Source organism: Haemaphysalis longicornis, unplaced genomic scaffold (genome assembly GCF_048455015.1).
Source record: "Haemaphysalis longicornis isolate Haplotype H1 unplaced genomic scaffold, Haemaphysalis longicornis Haplotype H1 scaffold_8, whole genome shotgun sequence".
Classification (NCBI taxonomy): Eukaryota; Metazoa; Arthropoda; class Arachnida; order Ixodida; family Ixodidae; genus Haemaphysalis; species Haemaphysalis longicornis.
The window spans coordinates 72,719,229-72,740,268 of record NW_027526445.1 but is presented as its reverse complement, the minus strand read 5'-3'; the positions used below and the strand labels follow the sequence as shown (position 1 = coordinate 72,740,268).

General features: G+C 46.1%; 2 protein-coding genes across 2 annotated transcripts in view; one reads left to right on the top strand and one right to left on the bottom strand.

Moving 5' to 3' along the window:
• The window catches only part of Tw (Protein O-mannosyl-transferase 2), a 32,841-nt gene extending 18,365 nt beyond the window's left edge, over positions 1-14,476 (top strand). The window contains exons 10-20 of the mRNA XM_077681319.1: positions 316-425; positions 1,141-1,271; positions 3,777-3,855; positions 5,592-5,743; positions 6,721-6,809; positions 6,907-6,983; positions 9,460-9,531; positions 9,666-9,822; positions 10,106-10,246; positions 11,839-11,950; positions 14,253-14,476. Of these exons, the coding sequence (XP_077537445.1) occupies positions 316-425; positions 1,141-1,271; positions 3,777-3,855; positions 5,592-5,743; positions 6,721-6,809; positions 6,907-6,983; positions 9,460-9,531; positions 9,666-9,822; positions 10,106-10,246; positions 11,839-11,950; positions 14,253-14,358 (1,226 nt within the window). The 3' untranslated portion in view covers positions 14,359-14,476. The remainder of the gene's footprint in view (positions 1-315; positions 426-1,140; positions 1,272-3,776; positions 3,856-5,591; positions 5,744-6,720; positions 6,810-6,906; positions 6,984-9,459; positions 9,532-9,665; positions 9,823-10,105; positions 10,247-11,838; positions 11,951-14,252) is intronic.
• Positions 1-21,040, bottom strand: part of LOC144149660 (maleylacetoacetate isomerase-like) — a 154,050-nt gene that overhangs the window by 35,107 nt on the left and 97,903 nt on the right. The window lies entirely within an intron of this gene.

The following is a 21,040-nucleotide window of genomic DNA, read 5'->3' as shown; positions in this document are numbered from 1 at the left end:
GGACTAAGTTTATGTACGGGGTCTGCCATGGCTTTAGCTTACTGCATTTTATGTATTCTAGTCCCGTACGATCGGGTGCGACTTCGGGCCAGTTCCAGTGACAGACCGTTGTTTAGAACTGAAAAATTTAATCATCTTGTTCCAGAAGTCGTAGAATTGAGTCACAGGAAATGGAGTGCAAGTTTGTGTGTCAGTTCCACTTGCCTCTTGACAAGCCAGCCACCTTCACAGTTTGCTAGAGCCAGCGTACTGAAAACTGCAAAGCCCCCCACCACAGTGTTGCCAAGGTCCCGTCAACTGTCGTTGCCATTGCAGAGGTGGCGTATGGTGCCCAGATCACGCTCAAGAACCACCGGACGGGGGGCGCCTACCTCCACTCCCACTGGCACCTCTACCCTGAGGGGCTAGGCGCCCGGCAGCAACAGGTGAAGTCTTCTGTGTGCAGTGTTTCCGATTCCTCTCTAACGCTTCCTCCTTACAGAATGAAACAGAATCTCATTTCGTACTCACCATCAGAAATTTTTTTACACATTTGACCCCGAGCTGACATCAAGAAGACTCCCTCGCCAGCTTCCACATCACCTAGAAACCTTATAGTACCATTGGCTCTGACTCAATGCAGCGTACACTGATAGCTACCGTATCCACATGTGTTCACTTTTGATAACTATTGCAGCAACTGTGCATCGGAAGAGACAATTGAGCATGTCTTGCTGCACTGCCCTGCTTACGCCAACTCCAGATCAACTTTGCCACGCCGCATAGTACGTGTAGGTTATCTTTAAGAACTTCAAAAACTATCTTCCCGTTATCAGGAGCTTCAAGCCCTGAAATGTTTTTTCACATACCTCATCAACGTCAGGTCAAATTAGAAAGCTTTAGATCTTTTCACTCTGAGACTTTTGCAATAGCCGTTTGTGCCATAACTTTGTTAATCTCTCTGTCAGCTTGTATGTATTTTCTTCCCTTTTCTCTCTTGCGCCTTTCTGCACTTTTCCCCTACCCTAATAGAGTAGCATGAAGACAATTTTGTGTGCTGGTTGGAAACTAACTCTGTTTTCTAATAAAGAGCTTCTCTCCCTCTCTCTTCTCTCCCAAATCTCAATCTCTCCCCCTCCCCTTCAACCTCCTCCTGTGCAGGTGACGACGTACTCGCACAAGGACGACAACAACCACTGGATTGTCAAGAAGTACGACCAGGACCCGGACCCCAAGAACAAAACGGCCGAGGTGGTCCGCAACGGGGACATGATCCGGCTGGAGCACGTCGTGTGGGTCTCCCATCTTTCACTCAGGCTCTGTCTCTCCAGGGTTTCTATTTCAAGCGCCAAGAATTTGGAATTTTCAGAAGTTGTTGGTGCTTACTCCCATTAGTGGAACTTTTCTTCTCTTCCACTCCCGCTTAAAATTAAAATGTCACCAGTTTGAATGTGCGTTTGGTACTCGTGAGGCATGTGCTTGTTTGTACCTTTCTTCCGCACAGCGTTTGCCCTTTGACCTTTGACACGCTAAGGCTTAGGGCTGGCTGTCGGTGCAAACCTCACACCTGTCGCCAATAGGTGACTTCGCACAGAGACTGCCACTGCAGCACTGTGGTGTGAACAGTCTTTCCATAATTAAAATTAAAAAAACTAAATGACAAAGAAAGGATTTGGGAACTAGGAAGTTTATAATGCGTCTTCTATTCCCTCTTGGTCAAGATTGAGGTTTGCCATTATGTGCTAGAATGGGAGCTTAAAAACAAAAAACTGAACAACAAAGGAAGGACTTGGGAACTGGGAAGTTTATAATGCGCCTTTCATACCTTTTTGGTCTAGATCAAGGTTTGCCATTATGTACTAGAATTGAGAGTGTTTCCTGCATGGAGATGCATCGTTAGTATACTTCACTGTAAGCTTGCTAGTACTGTCACTATTCAGAAGTGAGACCTACTGGTTGCGCCTGAAGTGAACGGCAGCATGCCCATTGCAAGCAAGAGGAATTTTCTGCCCCTTTGACAGAGTATCAAATGTGTATTTTGGGCGCTTGTCAAGTGCAGCTTTTGCCTCCAGTTTAATTCAGGATTGGCTGTTATATAGGAATGTGTCAGCTGCACATTGGGCCCACCCTGCAGTAATGGTCACTCACAAAAATTATCTTGATGATTCATTGTAATTTGCCTCTATCATCATTGCTTACATTCCTCGTGCAGCGGCAGTAGTTAGGACAATTTACGATGATTTTAGGGATAATTTGTGAGATGCGTTCCCGGAGACGTGTTTCTTCTTGTTCTCCTCAATCACTGTGGTGCATCGTCTCCTGTTCTCTCTGTGAGCTTGAAAACAATGAATTCCAGAAATTTGAATAATTTTGTGCTCAACTTTTTGGATCCAAAGCTGGGGCTTCGAAAGCAGGGAACCAACTTAGATGGGGCGGGGCATTTCTTATTCAAGTACAGGTGCTGTCATTAGTAATTGGAAGAAGGATTTGGGAAAATCACAAAATATTTGTCTTACCAGCTTTATGACAGCCATTACCGGTTTACAGGAACCTTTCTGTATTTGGGGGGACTCCTTTAAACGCACACCAGTGCAGCCAGGAAGTTTCCAGAAGAACAAATTTCTGTAAATTAACGAGGCCGTGTTCCAATTACTTTTGGTGGCACCTATATATAGTTCAAGATGGGGTGATTGATGGCCATGAAGCTACAGGTCAGCAACACATTATTGCTCCTAGTGGGAACAGTAAAAATTGACGTGGCGGTGGGTCATTACTCTAAGACTGTAATTCCCTCTGTGCAGTTGTGATATTCTTGCAGTGACCACTTTTGCTAGCTCATGTGTTCCTGACTCACAACTGCTCAAACACTCCCCGTTTGCTCGCACTGAGTGTGCAGCTTTTCGAGTGAGTTGGTAGCAACAGACGGTGAAGTGTGACTACAACACAGCCCCAAAGGCTGGATAGGAACTGTTCTATCAGTTTCGACCGTCGACCACCATGTTTCTTGTGACAGGCACTGCAGTTGCATCCTGTGGGGGAAAAAAAAAAGAATGAAATGACAGCAGGTGGGAAAATGTTTCTCCTTTTGTTTTGTTTTGTTAATGCAAGAATGGATGGAGTTTGAAAGTCTTGAAACTTGGCATTGCAACAATGTGAAACTTCTGTCTTGGCAGAGGGGTGGGAGGGTGTCTCCAGTGTTGTGGAATTTATGTGTATGAGTGTGTTTAGGTAGTTGTCTCTGGGGCTTAGCACTGTGCTTCAAGTCGTCGTGAAGATTAACCCTTGCTGCCCCCTCAATAAAAATGGGGTCAGTATTGTTCATCAAAGTCCTCAGAGAGAAAGTGCAGGCAGTTTTCTGCAGTTTGGTAATAAACCGGGAATTCCACATCCAAATCATGCTGAATGCCACATCGATGCCGTTCAGTCTCACGAACGCAGAAAAATAAAAGTGAATCAACAACTGACGCTTGGTAGCTGATAAGTCTACGTTGTAATCCAATGCATGGAACACTGCAGTCCTCTCCTGTAATTTCTAGCTAATCCGTAATCAAGACCCATTTTACCGAAACTCAGTGCAGCTCTCACAAATAGTTTGTCCTGCAGATAGAACATCAGGAAATGCAGTGTCTGGTCACACATCAGGCTGCTGTGTGTAGAGCACCGTGAAAGAAGGCTGTGCAGATAATCCCTGCACAACTTTTTCTGCCGACATTGTCCCTCAGAAGCAACTGCAAGGCAGCATTGATGAGGCCATTATCAGTTTATTTGTGATAATGACGTCGCTTTGTGTTGTGCAGGACGACGCGCAACCTGCACTCGCACAAGGAGCCAGCCCCCGTCACGAAGCGCCACTACCAGGTCACCTGCTACGGAGAGGTATGGATATACTGGCTTTTGCTTAGGCTGGCAGTCACATGTCATGTGAAAAGAAAACATGGCCACATACCTGCTCGCTTTACTGCAGATGCTGTCGAAAGACGATAGTCGTGTGCGGGCCTGCCATGCCACTCCTTTTCCCGTTCTCTGCTCTCACCTCTTATACCCTTCCCTCCCCTTCTTTCTTGATTAATTAAATGAAAGTTAATTGCCCAATTAGGTTCAGTTTTCCCGTGTTCACACTCTTCACACTGCCTGGGGCAGTGTGCATCTTTATTTTTGTTTTGTTTTTCTCCCTGGAACAGCATGAACAAGTGAGCTCTGTTCTCTTTCCTCTTGTACATACTGGAGCCTGTTTGTGCTTATTTTAACATGTTATTTTTTTTCACTTGATATCATTAAAAGCAACCCCACGTTCATCCTAAAAGGACACAAGGACCCTAAAAGGACACAAGGACTCAGGGTTATGCACTTAAAGTTTGCCTGAAATGCACCTGAGGTTTTCGCTGTGCTAAACAATGGGGACATGTATGACTTAGTCCAGCAGTTTCAGTAGTTAAGAATGGTTTTGACTATATACACCGCATTTATTCAAATATAAGGCGAGGTGTTTTTCCAAAATCTGTAGTCTCAAAGTCATACGCCACCTTATATTCGAAGCTCAAAATATATATATGGTGATTTGTTTTTTTTTTTTTAATATTCAAATTGCACCCTCACCTTATAATCAAAGCAATACGGTACTTATTTTTGACAAATTGCTTGAGCTGTTTGCGGAAAGGCTCAATCAGGGTACAGGCAGACCAAAATTTTCTTGTTAAAGTAGACCAAAAAGGACTACTATCATATTTAATAATGGGCTGTGTACCTGTTTACTTCACTGGAAATGTCACTGGAAGACGATAGCCTTCTGCCACGTAACTGCCTCTCTACTCTCCTCTTCCTCACATCTTTCGCTTCTCCCATGATGATTGCAGTGGAAGTTCACGCAACTCTATTCTCCCTGCATTCGTGCCTTTTGTTTTAGTCTTTGCTTTTATCTGGTTCTCTTCAACACCATTCATAATGTTTTTTTTTTTTTTCCAAGTTGTCATAACTAGCAATAAAAATGTGTATTCTTAAAATTAAAGGAACGCGGCTACTGTCAGTTACGGATTTAAATTTTGCCTCAAGTATACCTGAGGTTTTCTTTGTGCAGGATAATGTGGACATGTACAAGTCATGGCTGGAATTGTAGTAATTTGGAGCAGTGTCTTTCATATTTACTTTGTGTTCAAGCATTCCTTTGCCCGTTATTTTGGCCTGGCAGTTGAATTGGGCAACAGACAGACCAAAACTCTTGTGTTTCTAGGTAGCCCCAGAAAGACTATCGCCATTAAAACACATCTCTGGGATTCAATGCTGGCCGCAGTGGCTGGTTTTCAGATGGAAGTGCAAAGTGAGGAGCGAAAACTCCCGTGTGTGGAGATTAAAGATGCCTGCAGGTGGGGGAAATTAATCCAGAGCTGTCCACTATGGCACACTTCATAGCCCAGATGTAGCTTCGTCATTTAAAGCCCTCAAAATTAATTAACTGGAACATTGTGGTCATCACCACTTGTAGTGATGGTTCAGGGATGTGAAGAGGTGGTGCACTGGGAGGCTCGCTGTCCTCCCCCCTTACATGGTCACGTGTTGGTGCCTGCTCCCCCTTTGTATTGCGCGCAACTGACCACTGCCACCGCCCCGTGGTGCAGAACGGCACGGGTGACGCCAACGACGTGTGGAAGGTGGAGGTGGTGGGCGGGGTGCCGGGCGAGGTGGTGCAGACGGTGACCAGCAAGCTCAAGCTCATCCACTACCTCACGGGCTGCGCCCTGCACTCGCACAACAAGCAGCTGCCCAAGTGGTGAGCGCCGCGTGCGGGAGGGAGCCTTCCTATCGAGGGGAGGGGGTAGCAGTTAGTTCAGCCTTCCTATGCTGTCTTCAGCTCAATTCAGTTCAAACAACGCGATTGAGGAAGTAGAACTGGATGTGTTGGACAGCTTGCGGGGGTTGTGCTTTGAAAACGCGTGTATGTGATGTCTTGTTTTAAGCGCTTTTTTTTTTTCTCAGCAAAGCCGTATATGTGCCTCAGTTTTCACATGTAGCACGTGCAGATAAGCCCGCAAAGAAGTGATATTCTTCACACGCAAGAGGTAGTGTTTTGTGCTTCCTTCTTAAAGGGCTCCTGGTGTGGTGTTTTCGGAGGTTTTTTTCCCATCCAGCTGGAACGGTTTCTGGAGTGATGTTTTGGCTGGCATCTTTTATGTCTAAGCACACAGACATCACTGATTGCTGGTTATGCGTGCGTATGACATGCCCGTTGTGCTGGTGAGAGATTTAAACACGGTCATCTCACGGCCCTACGCAATCTGACTGCTCTCCTCTATGGACGAGTGGTTTGGGTTGGTGTGTTACACGGACACTAGGATGCCTACGACACCAGAGGGAAACTGACAGTTCCATGTTTGTCCCCTAGAATAAAACTATACCCCTTCCAAATTTCATTCAGCTAATTAGCAAGGAAGTCAACATCATCAGCCTGCCTATGCCCACTGTAGAGCAGAGACCTCTCCCATAGATCTCCAATTATCCCGGTCCTGGGCCAATTTATCCTCACAAACTTCTTGATCGCATCTGCTCACCTGACTTTCTGCCGCCCCCTGCCACGCTTGCCTTCTCTAGGGATCCACTACAGGGATCCACTAGGGATCCAATCAATTGCCAATTCCAAACGAACGTGTTTTGTTTCGTGCAGTCGTTGCACTGTGCCCAGCTTGGCTCGTCATCCTTCTTCGCAGAGTGTAAGAGCACTGAGGTTTTCTCTTATGCTTGACCTTGAAGGGGCTATGAGCAGATGGAGGTAACGTGCAACCCCAATGTGCGGGACAAGAACACTCTGTGGAATGTGGAAGACAACCACTACCCACACCGTAAGTCGACCCAGAATTTTCCTTCAGGCCTTGGCACGTGATAAGCTGGCATGGCAGATATGGGCTCGCAGACTGACTTGTGTGCCTTTGTTTCCAGTGCCCAACGTGAGCTTTGAGGCTTATGCCCCAGGTTTCCTGAAGATGTTCTTGGAGTCACATGCAGTCATGCTTCAGGTACGGAGGTGTTGGTTTTTCTCTTCGGGCCATTGTATCAACTGATGCTTGAGTGGTCAATGAAACGCACATGCCACAGTGCAAAAAGCATCTTTTCACATCCTGATAACATGGTTGCGGTCAAGGTGCCCTAGTCAACACGGTCTGGATAAGAAAGCCCTGCGGTCCATAGGCATTGCCTCTGTGGCACCAGTTTGCTAAATTTGAGCTCTTTTTTTTTTTTAAGACTGTTCTACACTTTTTTTTTTTTTAATGGGACGTAGGAAATTTGTTCGCTATGAGAGAAGCCCAACGGTGAGGTTGTCCGATGCCAAGGGGATGCAAGGTGCTCCCCAAAAGTGCCTTCATTGTGCCGTTTGGCCACATTTCACCGGAGCAGTGCGGGAAAGCCCATTGCTGTGAGCGGAGAACGCCGGTGCATGTTTTCAAACTTCAAAATACTTCAAAACATTATTTGGAATTTTTGAATTGTGCTTTTGAGGAGCCGAATCAAATATTGCATTATATGCCGCAATGTTCAAAAGCTTCCAATATCTGCACACCCCTAATATTTCGGGCAGCAATTGGTCAAACGACAAAAATGTTAGGTGGGAAAAAAAATGTTGCACAGGTAAAGATGGTCATTCAGAGAGCTTCAGAGTTTACTGGTTGTGCATATATTCAAGTTGTTACACTTACCGTTTTTACTCGCATAGTGAACCCACTTTTTTCTTCTTTCTTCTTTTTTTTTTCATAATATTCGGCACGAATTTGGCAAGAGGGTTCATTATGCGAGAGAAAATTTCTACAGATTTTTAAAAGTTGAAATTTTATAAAGATGCTTAGAGAAGCACTGTCAAAACTTTGCATTTTCAGTAAACAACATGTAGGCAATTATGTAGCCAAATTTCATTTTTATTCACAACAAGGTAGTGGCCCCCCTACTCGCGATCGTCTCCCTACTTGCCATCAGAGCTGTCCTCCTCACTGAAGTCGCTTGCAGCTTTACATTCGTTGTCGGCCCACAGCGCACTGTCTTCTTTGCCGTCAAAGCACTCCAAAACTTCTTTTCCCATGCCAGGAGACTTCCTTTCTTGGGCCCCAAAACACGCAGCGATCCCTGTTGATCGCCCAAACCTCTCGTTTTTGCCGGTAGCTTACATGCACTGGGTCAGCACTTAAAGTGCTGCCCAGCCGTGTGGTTTCCATATGCTTCAACACATGCCCCAAAACGTTCCGTTTAAAACACTCTGTGCAGCTCATGTACTGGCCAGTCGTACACTGTGCACCAGGAGCAAGAAGAAAGGTCGGAACACAGCTCAACAACAAAACCATGCAGTGTAATGAAGAAGTCGTGGAACAGCACAGAGCAGGGAAGGAGTGCGGAGTACGTTTGGTGCATTGTTTGCACACCGCAGCGCCTTCATGGTGCTATATCCGAGAAGGTTTCCTTTGTGTTCAGCCGGTAACGCACCGCAAGCACACCATTTTTAAATTGTGAGCCACGGCATTCGCGCTCGTGCCTCCGGCTATTGTTTAAATTTCATTTTGTTAGAATGCATTTTTAGAATTTCTCTGCGTACTGTGGCGTGATATCAAGTTACTACGATCATCGACGGCATCAGCAACCATGCTGAGATAAAAACATATTGAACAGTACCTGGTCTATTCTTGCTGCTTTTTTTATGCAAGGTAACAAGAAAGTGAATTCCCGAGAAGAAAAGTTGGGGGATGATTAATTATGCGAGTTAATACGGCATATTTTGCAGGTGCCTTCTTTAGAACTTTGAAGTTATCAGTACAAATAACAAACTTAGGAGTTCTCTTTTTTGTGAATATTTTTTTTTGCCTGAAAGACCTGAGCCTTCCATCGCAAACATGTCTCATAAGTTGCCTCAGATGCAGTGAACTGCTTTGGATAATTAAAAATTCAAAGCGAAAAGCTATTCCGACTTCAAAGCCGGGCCTGTGCTTAGCTGGTGTGCAGTTAAGGCTTGCTTAGCCATTCTTTTCTGAATGAGTGACGATCAGGGTACGAAAAAAAGGAATCGGTGTAATGTGGAGTAAGGCTGTCTGCAATCACTTTGTAAATAATGAAGCAGTTAGGGCTCATCAGCTTGTTTTCCCATTGCTGTTGTTGAGGTTGCTACTAGAGTTTGATGAATTCGTGCCTTAGAATGTCTTTTGGGTTCAAACCCTAAACCTGGGTTCTTTCTACAACATAAGCGTGACAAAAACCTCTGTGTAGTTTTTTTTTATATCTGCATGGTTGAATTCGGTGCTGGTTATATTTGGTTTTAGTGTCGTGCTTCGTAGAGGCGATTCTGGTCTTGGGACATTTGTGCCTGCAATGCTTGCCAATGCCTATACATAGTGATTGTATTTTGGACTAGCTAAATAAATTGCTGGTGAAGGTGGCAATAAGACAGCTGGTGGCGTGACAGATCCTTCGCGTTGAGCAAATTAAATTCTGATGTGACCTTTTTTGGCTTTTCAGGGCAATGCAGGGCTGAAGCCAAAGGAAGGGGAGGTGACTTCACGTCCTTGGCAGTGGCCCATCAACTACAAGGTATACTTGGAAGCGCCAACCATCTAATTGTCAAATTCTGCAATTTCTCGCACAGGAAACATGCCCCACTTGGTGCGCACTTGGTGTGCACTTGGTGTGTACTTAGTGTGCCCCCCTCCGCATTGTTGCTGCAGGGCCAGTTCTTCTCGGGGGTGCAGTACCGCATCTACCTGCTGGGCAACCCTGTGATCTGGTGGGGCAACCTGGTCTGCATGGCCCTGTACGCGCTCATACAGCTCCACGTGCTGGTCCGCCAGAAGAGGGGACACCGGGGGAGCGCCCAGGCGCAGGGTGGGTGTCAGCGATGGTGGACCACTTGCGCTCTCTTGCTAAGCTGTAGGGGAACTGTTAGCCCGGGAATTCATGTAGCAGTGCTGGGTGAGAAACATCATACAAACGATTGCTGATAGAAGATTGTGGGGCATTTTGGCGAATAAGTGTGCCTTCCCGAATGTCCCTTGAATGCCAGGAGCACCTTTGACTGATAGTAATGGAATAGCCTGTGGCATCGTCCTCATGCGATTGTGTTTTCTTCTTCCTCCCCCTGTTACAACCCCCAATGAAACGACACCAGAGCGGGACCGCCGGCTGACCCAGTCCTCGGTGTGGCTGGTGGTGGGCTGGGCGCTGCACTACCTGCCCTTCTACGGCATGGGCCGCGTGCTCTACTTCCACCACTACTTCCCCGCACTCATCTTCAGCTCCATGCTCTCCGGTGGGTCCTCCTCCTCCTCTGTCCACACACCACCGCAGCGGTGGGGGCCTTTTTAGATGAGCGATGCCAGCTGTCTTTGCATATCCTGGCATGGAGTCCGCAGTGTAATGTGCCTCACTATACCCAAGTACTGTGTGCTAGAAGAGAGAGGTGTGTCGTTCGGGGCTGATTAGGGTGGTCCCTGGTCCCTTTTGCGATGAAAATTTCTGCTGAGAAACTCCTGTTGTAAGCAGCGCCCTTGGCAGCCGGTGCTTACCTTTTGGTTTTAAAAGGTTGGTTTGTTAAATTGGTCATTAGTCATTACTTATTGCTTTAAATAGTCCCATTTTCTTATTTTATGGTATCAAGTTATATAAAAATCATCACATAACTGTTTTGTTTAATTGAAAAACTTATAAATAGCGCTGGCTGCAACAAGAGTCCTCTGGAGACTGCCTGTGCTTCATGCAATTTTTTTATCGCAAAAAAGACCCCCACGCTCTCCATTTGTTTTTCCCCCGCACAACACACCTCTACCTTCTAGTGCACTGTAACCCAGGTACAACTTAAGAACTGCAACAGCTGATGTAGTGTATCACTCCGCACCAAAGCAATGGACTTGGATGTCGACACACTCGTTTTGAGAGGAGATTGCACTTAATGCATGACATCGTCTGCTTTTTCTCACCTTGTTTGATTGTCGTCACCGCAGTAGTTTATAACCGGACTAAGGCTGAGAAATTGCGGAAACAAGTCGTGCTATGTTCAAAACAGTCGCAGTAACGCATTCTTTGTGCTATGCAACTGGCTGCACTGGTGGGGCGCTGGGGCAATTTTTGTTGTCGTTTTTCAAGTTGTACCCAGTATAGACGTAGCTGAGTGACTGAGTTGCGGCCCGTTTCTGGTTTCTAGTTTGCAATAACCAAAGCGAGGATTCTCACGTAAACCCCATTGTTCTTGATCGTTTGCCTCTGTAATTTTCTAAAATGATAAGTGGGAGCAGTGTTTTCAGGGGTGAGAGGGCAGGCTGTGGTTTGTTTTATAGGAGAGGGATGCACTGCAGCAATAGGGGATACCTTGGCTGCTTGCTAACTCACGCCTTAGGATTTTTAAAGTCGTAGTGACTACTTATAAGAACTTTTAAGCTGTGTCTGTGGTGTTTATGTAACATAAATTTGTGGTGCATTAAGTTGCACTATATGATGCCACCTTACCGATGGCCGGCAAACACCAGTGTTGCATGATGACACACAAGTTGATGCCACAACACAGCCTGAAGGCATGGCAAGATCAATAATTGCCACATTTTCTGCCCCACTGCAGAAACATGTTTCCCTGTGGGTTGATGAATTTGTCTAATCTAAAGACCTCACAAACGGTGGACATCTTCCAAAATGGCAAAAATACGAGGCTCATCAAGCAGAAAGACGCAATCACTGCCGGTACTCAGTGCCTCGTTCATTCGTAACGGAGTCAATTTTTCATGCTGCTCAAGGGGGGCAGTGGTGCAGTCGTTTTGTTCCACTGAGCCTTGTACGAGTGCCTGCTGTGCTGTAGTGGCTCGCAGCTCTCTTATAATCACGCTGGATTTCCCATTGCCTTCACCAACACAGGCATTGTGCTGGACTACATCCTCCAACTGGTCCCCACATTCCTGCCCGAGAAAATCCGGCAGTCGGCGCACCACTGGATCCTGGGTTCCTACCTCGCTGTGATCGTCTACAGGTGGGGATAATGTGCCCTTGCTTTCTTTTTACAGCAAAGCTGTACACAGTGTGGGATATTTGAGGGGTTCCTCGGGGGCCTTGCCAGCACTCTGGGGTAGGCCCCCACGCTAGCTCCCGGCGTGTCAACCACGCGGGCTCCCATGGCTACGGCAGCCCAGCGAGGTTCGCCAATACGAGAACACAGTAGACAGTAGTGCCGAAGCACAGCCGTTTATTTGGGGAATCCCAAAGCATGCGAGCACAAGGCTCGACGGCGTTCACGAATCACGCCGTCCGGATCGTGACCGCGAACGGGAGGTAGGCACTCACGGCGCGCGACAAACAACAGTTCCCACCTGAGAGACATGGTATCCGCAACGGCCGCGATGTTCCGCCGATCTCGCCCCGACCGGGTCTCCGACGAGACCCCTCCCGACTCCTGCGTACACACGCTCGCGCCGCCCGCCCTCGCGCACCTTGCCCGCACAGATCGGATCGGTGGTGCCATCTCTCGGGGGACGCCGACAACCAGCGGAGCGCCGGACCGGTTTCAGCGCACAAGTCTCTCCCAAAGCGCGCGCCGGCTCGGGATCGCGGGTCGCAGTTCTCCACGATTCCCACAACAGCTAGGGTCCCAGGGTCTCGCGTCGCAGGCAACAATTTACTCGGCAGCATGTGTTCAGCGTAGAGAAAAACTCATACAAAATGAAGATGAAGTCTTAGGGGCCCCATATTTTGATACAATAAGGCTTAAATTGCCACTGGAAAAATGCCCTCTCAGCAGTGCATTTGTGTTTAGGGGCGAAGTGGACTTTAGGGGGATCAATGATTGGCGCAGCCTTGCTATAATAAAACGTCATTGTCTCTGCCCCACAATCCTTAGTCTGTGATGTAGAGAACAGGTCACTGTCCTCATAATTCAACAAGGCATACCCCCAATGTAGCTGAACCCCAGCATAGCAGATCCCACCAGAGCGCCAGCTTCACTGGGGTTCCTTCTTCACAGGGTGGAAGGGCTGTGATTTTCTTTTTCTTGTGTTCAGCATTAAAGTGCAGTCGAGGTAATGCCCAAAAATAGAAGGTTGTCTTTTCTTCTTCTTCTTCTTCTTGCCAGGTGCCGCCTTCTTCCTCTGCTGTAATTTGAGTTGTTTTTGTGCCATTAGTGCTGGAATTTTCATGCTCAGGACAAGTACACACATGCAAGTCCACACTAAAAAATGTTGTCCATCATCAAAAGTCGTAAAATGATCCTAAAAACAGTGTACAACCTTGCATCTCTCGAAGTTGTCGCTTATGTACTATAACGGCTCAGAATGACTTGCAGATTCCATCACAAAATAGCAGCACCTAAATACACACAGTCACCATTCGATCTAGACACCCACACACAAGACACGTCTGCATCGACCGAAAATGGCGACACATTTGTACCTGCTAGTCAAGAGAGGCAGAAAGACATGGGCATACACAGGCTAATAGTGTCTATACTTTGTGAATTTCCCGTTCTTGGGAATGAAGAGTAGGTAAGCACAGTTGAGTAACATATGTAAGAGCCTCCAATCAAGCACAAGTTTGGTTATAGTTGGTGAAGGTACGAACGCTTGACTTACACGACAGAACCTACAAGGAATTAGCCATAGTCTTTTGGGTTTTCTTGGTATTCTTTCTGTTTCTTTGTTATAAATTGTCAACTTGAGGAAGTGGCACATAAAATATTGTCATTTACAATGGGCCTTTTCTCAGTAGCGCTCTGCGCATGCGCTGCCCTCGCTCCCAGCGACCGATCCGCCATTCTTGGGGGGCAAAATGTAAACAAAACGACGCCATATTGGATTGGCCAGCTGCGAACGCCGACCCAGCTAAGTGCTGCTTTGTCCTCTGAGCCCTGAAAGCGGCCGACAGATATGCGCTACGGCTGCCATCTAAAAATTTCTCTGCCACCAAAACCATGCATGCCGCCTGGGACGGCTTCCACAACCGCACAGGGCAGGCGGAAAAAAAGGAGGTGTGTTCTGCTATAATCCCCTGAGTGTGGTTAGGGTGGCCGCGAGAGGGCTACGCTACTGGAAAAAGGTCCATTGTTGTAAAATCGTATAGCACCTGTACACCAGCAACTGTTGTCGTAGGTTGACATTACCACGGGGTGATTGGGTATGAATTTTTTGTTCACCACTTTGAAAAGAGCACTTTCTGTGGATGGTTCAGTCATGCCCAAGGAGTCTGCAAACTGTGCCTGCTTCCTTTGCTGTTGCATATCCTCTCCCTTTCTCTAAAAGAGGGGGCACATTTTACAAGTGCGTGTTCTTTTCTCCTCTGTCCAGCTTCTACCTGTTCTCACCGCTCGCGTACGGAATGGACGGATCCATTTCGGTCCACGAGAACAGCACCATGCATGGACTGCGGTGGCTGGAGACCTGGGAGTTCTGAGGCTGTCTCTCCCGACACCCTGGCTCCTCTCAGACGGGAGCGGGGATTATCACTTCACACGCCTCTAATGCACCCACCATGAACGAATAATAAAAGGATCAAACTATGCCTGATAACTAACGCCACACTTGTTCCAAGTGTCTTGCTTTTTCCAGAGAGAGTGTGTTGCGCTAAGAAGCTGACAAAGTCAGTACAGTAGAACCCCAATGATACATTCTCGGTTCATACAATCTCCCAGTTAGTACACTCTCAACTGTGAACACTGAAAATTCCTCGCGGTATGTTTCTGACCGGATAGCACGTTTTCCTGGGTAGTACGTTTGTCTCTCGTGTTTTTTTTTCTTCTTTTTTTTACGTATCAACGAGGTTCTACTGTACTCAGTTGACCATTTTCTAGAGGGATTGTGAAGATAAAATACAATTTTTTTTTTTTTTTTTCAGTTTAAATAGAACTACTAGCCTTTCGCAACTCACTCAGCTGCATTCCAGCCAGGAAAGATGCGTTTTAGCAAAAAAAAACACATGAAATGTTGAAAAACTGTCAAATTTCTTGCTACACTGACATACTATCGGTACGGGTGACATATTGCGAGCAATAATTAGAAACCTGGTTAGTAGTGTGTTCATTGCATGTTAGCAGTCGAGTGATATGATCAAATGGAACAGTTGGTATTTAGAAGTGTCGGCACCTAGGCAGTATACCAGCAATTGCTTTGCTGATGCCCATTTGAAAGAGCCTGCAGTGAAATTATTGATGAGCGGAAGTTTCGCATGACGTACAGTGTCAAAATACGTGGGTAAAATATGCACCTGCACATCTAGTGTGCATTGAAAGTGTGTATAAAAAGTACAGTGCTCTAACTGTCACTGTGCTGAACAAAAACGTCCCTGCGACGAGTGCAAATGTGAAAATTATAGTTAATGTTGCAGTACAGAGGCTAAATAAAGTTGTGATAGGTTGATGCAGTGACTACTATGTCAAAAGCCTCTCGTATGTGTAATTCTTGATTTCAGTCTAAGGAAGGTAAAATAGTTGCTGGCAAGCTCTGTAAAGCCACAGCACCAGTTCAGGGCCTTTGTACACTGGAGCAAACCATGGACTATGAAGGAGTTATCCGAGCTCATGTAAACAGAAATCTCTGGAAGCGCATACACAGACTGTGTGCTACAACACTTCTGGCGTATCCTCCACCCATAATCACCAGAAGTGATTTATACAGTCTGCAACATTGTAAATTACCACAGATAATTGCATAGTGATCCCAGCTAAAAAATGAATCCACATGATCTATGTCATCATCACGGCAAAGCAATCACAGATGAGAGTTTCATAAACAGCACCATTGGTTTCAAAGCAAATGCCATCACACTGTGACCCCCATGTACAGCTACACTACACAAGTGCAGTTTGCGCCAATGCTTTATACTAGCAGTGGCGCCACCTCTTTAAAGCCACGGTGCCTTTTGGTTCTCAACTTGTTGAGTGAGCTCGTCTGGCCATAAATGCATTTCTTGCAACCTATTGACCCAATACATGTTCCCAGTATGTCTCAGTCAAAGATGTCGTTGTAAATGGAGTTCTGGTGCAGGCAGGGTAAAGACTGCTGGAGGATGGTAGGGTGACTTTCAAACAGTTGAAATTAAACTGTAAAGGCACAGGAGATGGAGGAAGTCAGTGAAACTGTCGATTTTACGGTGCAAGACAATGCTCGGTCCGAATTTACAGCTAGGCAATGCACTGCATGATACACGGCCTGTAAGCTACTGCTATTCAACAATGTTTACATACGGTTGCTGTATCGCTGAACTTTGAGCGTATCTGCCTGTCTAGAAAGAAAGAAGTTTAGAAGGACAATTAAGACTGCTTATGTGTGAATACAAAAGCATTACATTATATTTCAAGCTATGCGATCCTTTATGTTTACTTGTAGGTCTGTTGTGATTGTTGTTTTCTGTGGCAACAATGTCTTTGAATTCAGGGATATGTGTCTGGCATGCACTATTTTTGTCATAACTGTAGCGGTAGTGTCAGCTGCAGCTGGTAATGGTTTTAGGTGCACCAAGTGCTTGCCATGCAGAATTTTTGTGTTCCCTTGCATCTTCTTCCAAGTCGTACTTCCATTGCCGTCCATGTATCCCATGCCTCTTGGGTTGGCACATCGGGGTCAAAAGCAGGAACGTGCCCAGTGGTGCGATTGCGTCGGCACCCATTGTCATAGTCCTTTCCCTTTCCATCGTTCTCCTCTCTCCATTACCATGAGTAAGAGACTTGGCTGATTGTCTCGTCAGCCCAAATGCGCGCTATTAGGAATGTGAGCTGGTTTGTTATTGGCATTCTCAAATTTCTCCTGTAAGCCTCCAGTGGCGCGATTGTGCCCTCTCATTAATTACCATCATCGTGATCCTTTCCCTTGCGTTGTTTTCTTCTTTTTCATCGCAAGCTATACATACACAAAATATTAGCGGGAATGTACTTTGCTGCTTCTGTATTGGCGCATTCAAATTCCTCCTGCATACACTCCATTGGGGCTATTTGTATGCTTTTGGTTATTGCCATTATCACAATCTTCTTCCCTTTCAGTTGTATTTTTTTCTCTGCCCTTGTAAGCCATTATATGTACACACATACGCTGTTGCTATGGTACTTTTTGTTATTGGCTTTTTGCAATTGCTGTAATTGTAATTGTTGGAGTGAGTTTGCTGCGGAAATTGCCCACTTAATTCGTACACGCCCTGCATTAACAGACTGATGAAAAAGCGTGGAAAAGATACGATACACCGCTATCTTTATCATGTTCAGCAGATTGGTACGTACTCTACCTCGACCAGTTCCAGAGCCAACTAAAATGCATGGTCGCTTCAGTGTATTGCAGGTGGTTTAGAAGCAAGTGGTATAAGTTTGTGTGGGAGCAGTCTATGTAGTGGTATTGTTTGTATATGAACCAAAGAAATAAGGTTGAGTTCTGATACGCTGCCTCATGTGAATGGCAACCCTGGATACGAAAACCAAAAAGTATGTTCCGCAGTTCACTGCACAGGTTGTTTGATGGCGAAGATGCCAAGCGAGTGCATTGGACATAAAACATATGCAACTGAACGTGGCAGACTCCTATAACGAATGATAGAATCAAGGCACATTTTCCTTTTGTCAATTCATGATTTAGTGCATGTTTTGAGTAATTGGCTTTATAGGACGACTGGAATTTTATTCTGGCAAACAAACGTATATCTGCCCGTTTCACAGTGGCTTTGTGATGCTTGCACGAAATAAACGATTTAGGAGTGGCTTCTGTTATTTGCATTAAAATTGCATCTAATGTAGTTACCAATAAAACTAGATGAGACAAAAACTCCCCACACTTATACAGTCATCTGAACAGTCAAATTTGACAATTTCGCGGAAGCACAATTACAGCCGTTTTCTGTAATTAGCTGTGCTTGTACTGAAGCAGCCCACATATTGACGGCAGATGGGAATTCCCAAACGATTACAACTCCACAGTAAAATGAATGGTACGCCACAAAGTGAAGCATTATCTGATTTATGAATGGTTTTGACACACCCGTTAAGACTGATAAAAAAGCATGGCAAAGATACGAGATATGCCGCTATCTTCAATTATCACGTTCAGCAATTCGGGATGTGGCGTGATGGTGTTCTCTCATTACCGTCTTCGCGCCCGTTTCGTTTCATGCTGTGTGTACAGCAAACCTGTCATGGGTAGGATCGAGCAGATTCTCTCCGGCAACAGACCAAGCACAGAGGAACAATTTCCACTGCATGGAAAAGAGTTAATTGAAAGTGGTAAAGAGGCCTTAGGCTCCACATTTTGATATCAGATGGCTTGTATATGCCCCTGGAAACATGCCTTCTCAGCATTGCATTTTTGTTCAGCCGTGAAACTGGTTTTAAGGGATCGATGCAAGCTAGGAATTTGTAATCTGTCCTTCCCATGTTGTGTGTTGCACAGTGAGGCGTGGTCAAGTAAACGGAGCAAGCACAGTTACAGCCCCATTGTACATTGTAAAACTACCAACTGGCCCAACAGTACACCTTGCTAAGCTTTATTTCCCACTGTACACTTTACTCTACTGTTGCCGCCTCTTTCCCGGGCCTTCCCTCCCCCACCTAACATTGCGCAATGGTGAACACTCTTCGGCGGTCACGTGTGTGCCGCACCAGAACCTGCGCACCGTGATTGGCGCAGCCGTGGCACTGCACTAAAACGTCATTCTCTCTACCCACCAGTCGCGAGTGTCCTTAGTGCAGGACGTAGAGGTCGCGCAGCTGTTCTTATAGCTCAACGTAGCAAATCGCCATTATAGCTAAACCCCAAGATAACAAACCCCACTAGAGTGCCACCTTTACTGGCTGGTTGAGAAATCCCAAGAAGCCAGATGGACTCAAAAGTGTCCTGGAAGTGCGTTTCCAAGCGCTTCGCTGCACAGAGCACCCACGTGACATTTGTGATACTATCACTGTGCGCGCTATTCTTTTGAGCTCCTGCTACAACAGGCACACCGTTCGGGCCCTGTAGCCTCAAAGTAGCGTACCGAGTATTGGCACTGCCGGCTTGGGGTTGAGCCCTAGCATGTCCATGTCTTTTTTTTTAATGCCCAGTTTTTTTTTAATTTAATTTTTTTTTCTGAAATCAAATCTACGCGTTGTTTTTGTTAATAATGGTGATTTGGTATGTTTTAGGTTGCTTTATGTTCGGTTGCTTTATGTTATTCTCCATTACGCGAACAGACATGTCACGTGGGTGCTCTGTGCAGCGAAGCGTTTGGAAATATGCATCCTTTGAATGAGGACTCTGCCCACGGCTCACTGCTTTACAAGAACGTTTATTCCTCCTCCTCTTTGAATTGCTCCGTATGCTCCAGTGGTGCGATTGTCCTCTTTATCAATATCACAGTCGCAATCCGTTTACTTTTGCATCGTTTTGTCCCTAGCAAATCCTGCATGCCTGCGTTATTAGAAAAAATGTACCTTGCTACTTTAAGTAATCAGCTAATCGACTCCTGTAGGCTCGCATGGTGCGATTGTGTCCTCTCGATCATTTTCAGCATTGCGATCCTTTTCCTTTCGCGTCGTTTTCTTTCCTTTTGCTGTAGTAAACCTACATTCACGTGTTGTTAGCAGAAACGTACTTAGCTACTTTTGTTATCAGCACGCTTCAAGTACTCCTGTAGGTTCCAGTGGTCCGTTGTCCCCTCTCATTACCTCCCTAATCATATTTGTCTTCTTTGCCCTCGTAAGCCACACGTACATGCTATTTTTACAGACATTCTCAAATTACTGCTGTGGGCTCCGCTAGTACGATTGTGCTCTCCCATTATTGTCATGATCTTTTTCCCTTTGCATCACCTTTTCCCTTGAAAGCCCTACGTACTATTATGAGCAATATGAAAGGGAACACAGGAACGCGTGGCAAACAGCCTCGAAACAGACTCGGAGCGATACACGGATGGCGCTGTGAAAACCAAAGGGGGAAGGAGGGTGCTCTTCCACTAACTGTTGGCACTCCCACCACACTAGGATTTCTACAAAGCAGCAGCTTACGTTATTTCGCCGATAATATGGTATCGTCCGACAGCCAACAAGATGCACGGCGGGAATGGGGACAGTTGTTAGAACAGCGTCCCCCTTTCCACTTCGTTTCCGACGGCAGCCGCTGCGTATCACGCATAGCTGGGTCTGAGGGTGTTTTCTATGCGTTACTGTGTTCCCTTTCATATTGCTCATAATAGTACATGCCATCAGTAGAATCGTGCTCGGCTGCTCTTGTGACAATCATCCTCAAATTAACCCCGTTTCCTCCAGTGGATATTGCCCTCTCATTACCCTCCTCATAACCCTTTTCCTCTTGTTCTTTCACGTTGTAAACCCTACATATTCATTAACATAGGCCTTGCTACTTCGGTAACGACCTCCTCAAATTACTCCTATAGGCCTGGGCACATATCTCTAACACTCGTTTTCCAGTTGAAGGACACAATGGATTGCCTACATCCATCTTTTGTTGGCTGGAGCCAAGAATCGGTGTTGCACTTGCATTCTGTAGTCCCTAGGTTCAAATCCAAGACCATGTTTCCAAATTGACCATGTTTCCAAAACAATTGCGAGTCACAGCGACAGCGGACTTTCGCGCAATGGGTCAATCACGTCCTTTGCACTGAACTAATCAATAAGTGACAACTTTGTGCAAATCAGGAGCCACACAACTTTTAAAAGGGCCATGCAGACAAAGTACAAATTTTTCTATTCAAGAGATTTCGCGACTTCAGTAGTGCCCCCCAGCACTTGTCCGGAAGCAAACGATGCTTTATTCACTTGGAAATTAATTATTCAAGTTAAAATTTTGATTCTCCCGCAAGCCTTCCGTTTTCATGACATCTGCAGTGACATCACAAGAGCAGGTCAAGCTAAACTAAGTGTGCTGCAGAGCCTTGTTTACCGTTAGTCAACCTAGATGGCACAGCCATACCGTGGAGGGCTGTTTTCTGCCTTTGCTTTTAAGTGCGAATGCACTTTATAAGCGACCCCAAACCATCCACCGGCGGCGGCGGCGGCGGCGGCGGCGTCCGCAGTGCTCCTCTATATTTAAGAAAGAAACAGCATCCGGCGCCAGGTTTCGATCCGAGGACTTTGCGGGCCGCAGCCCGACGCTCTACCGAATAA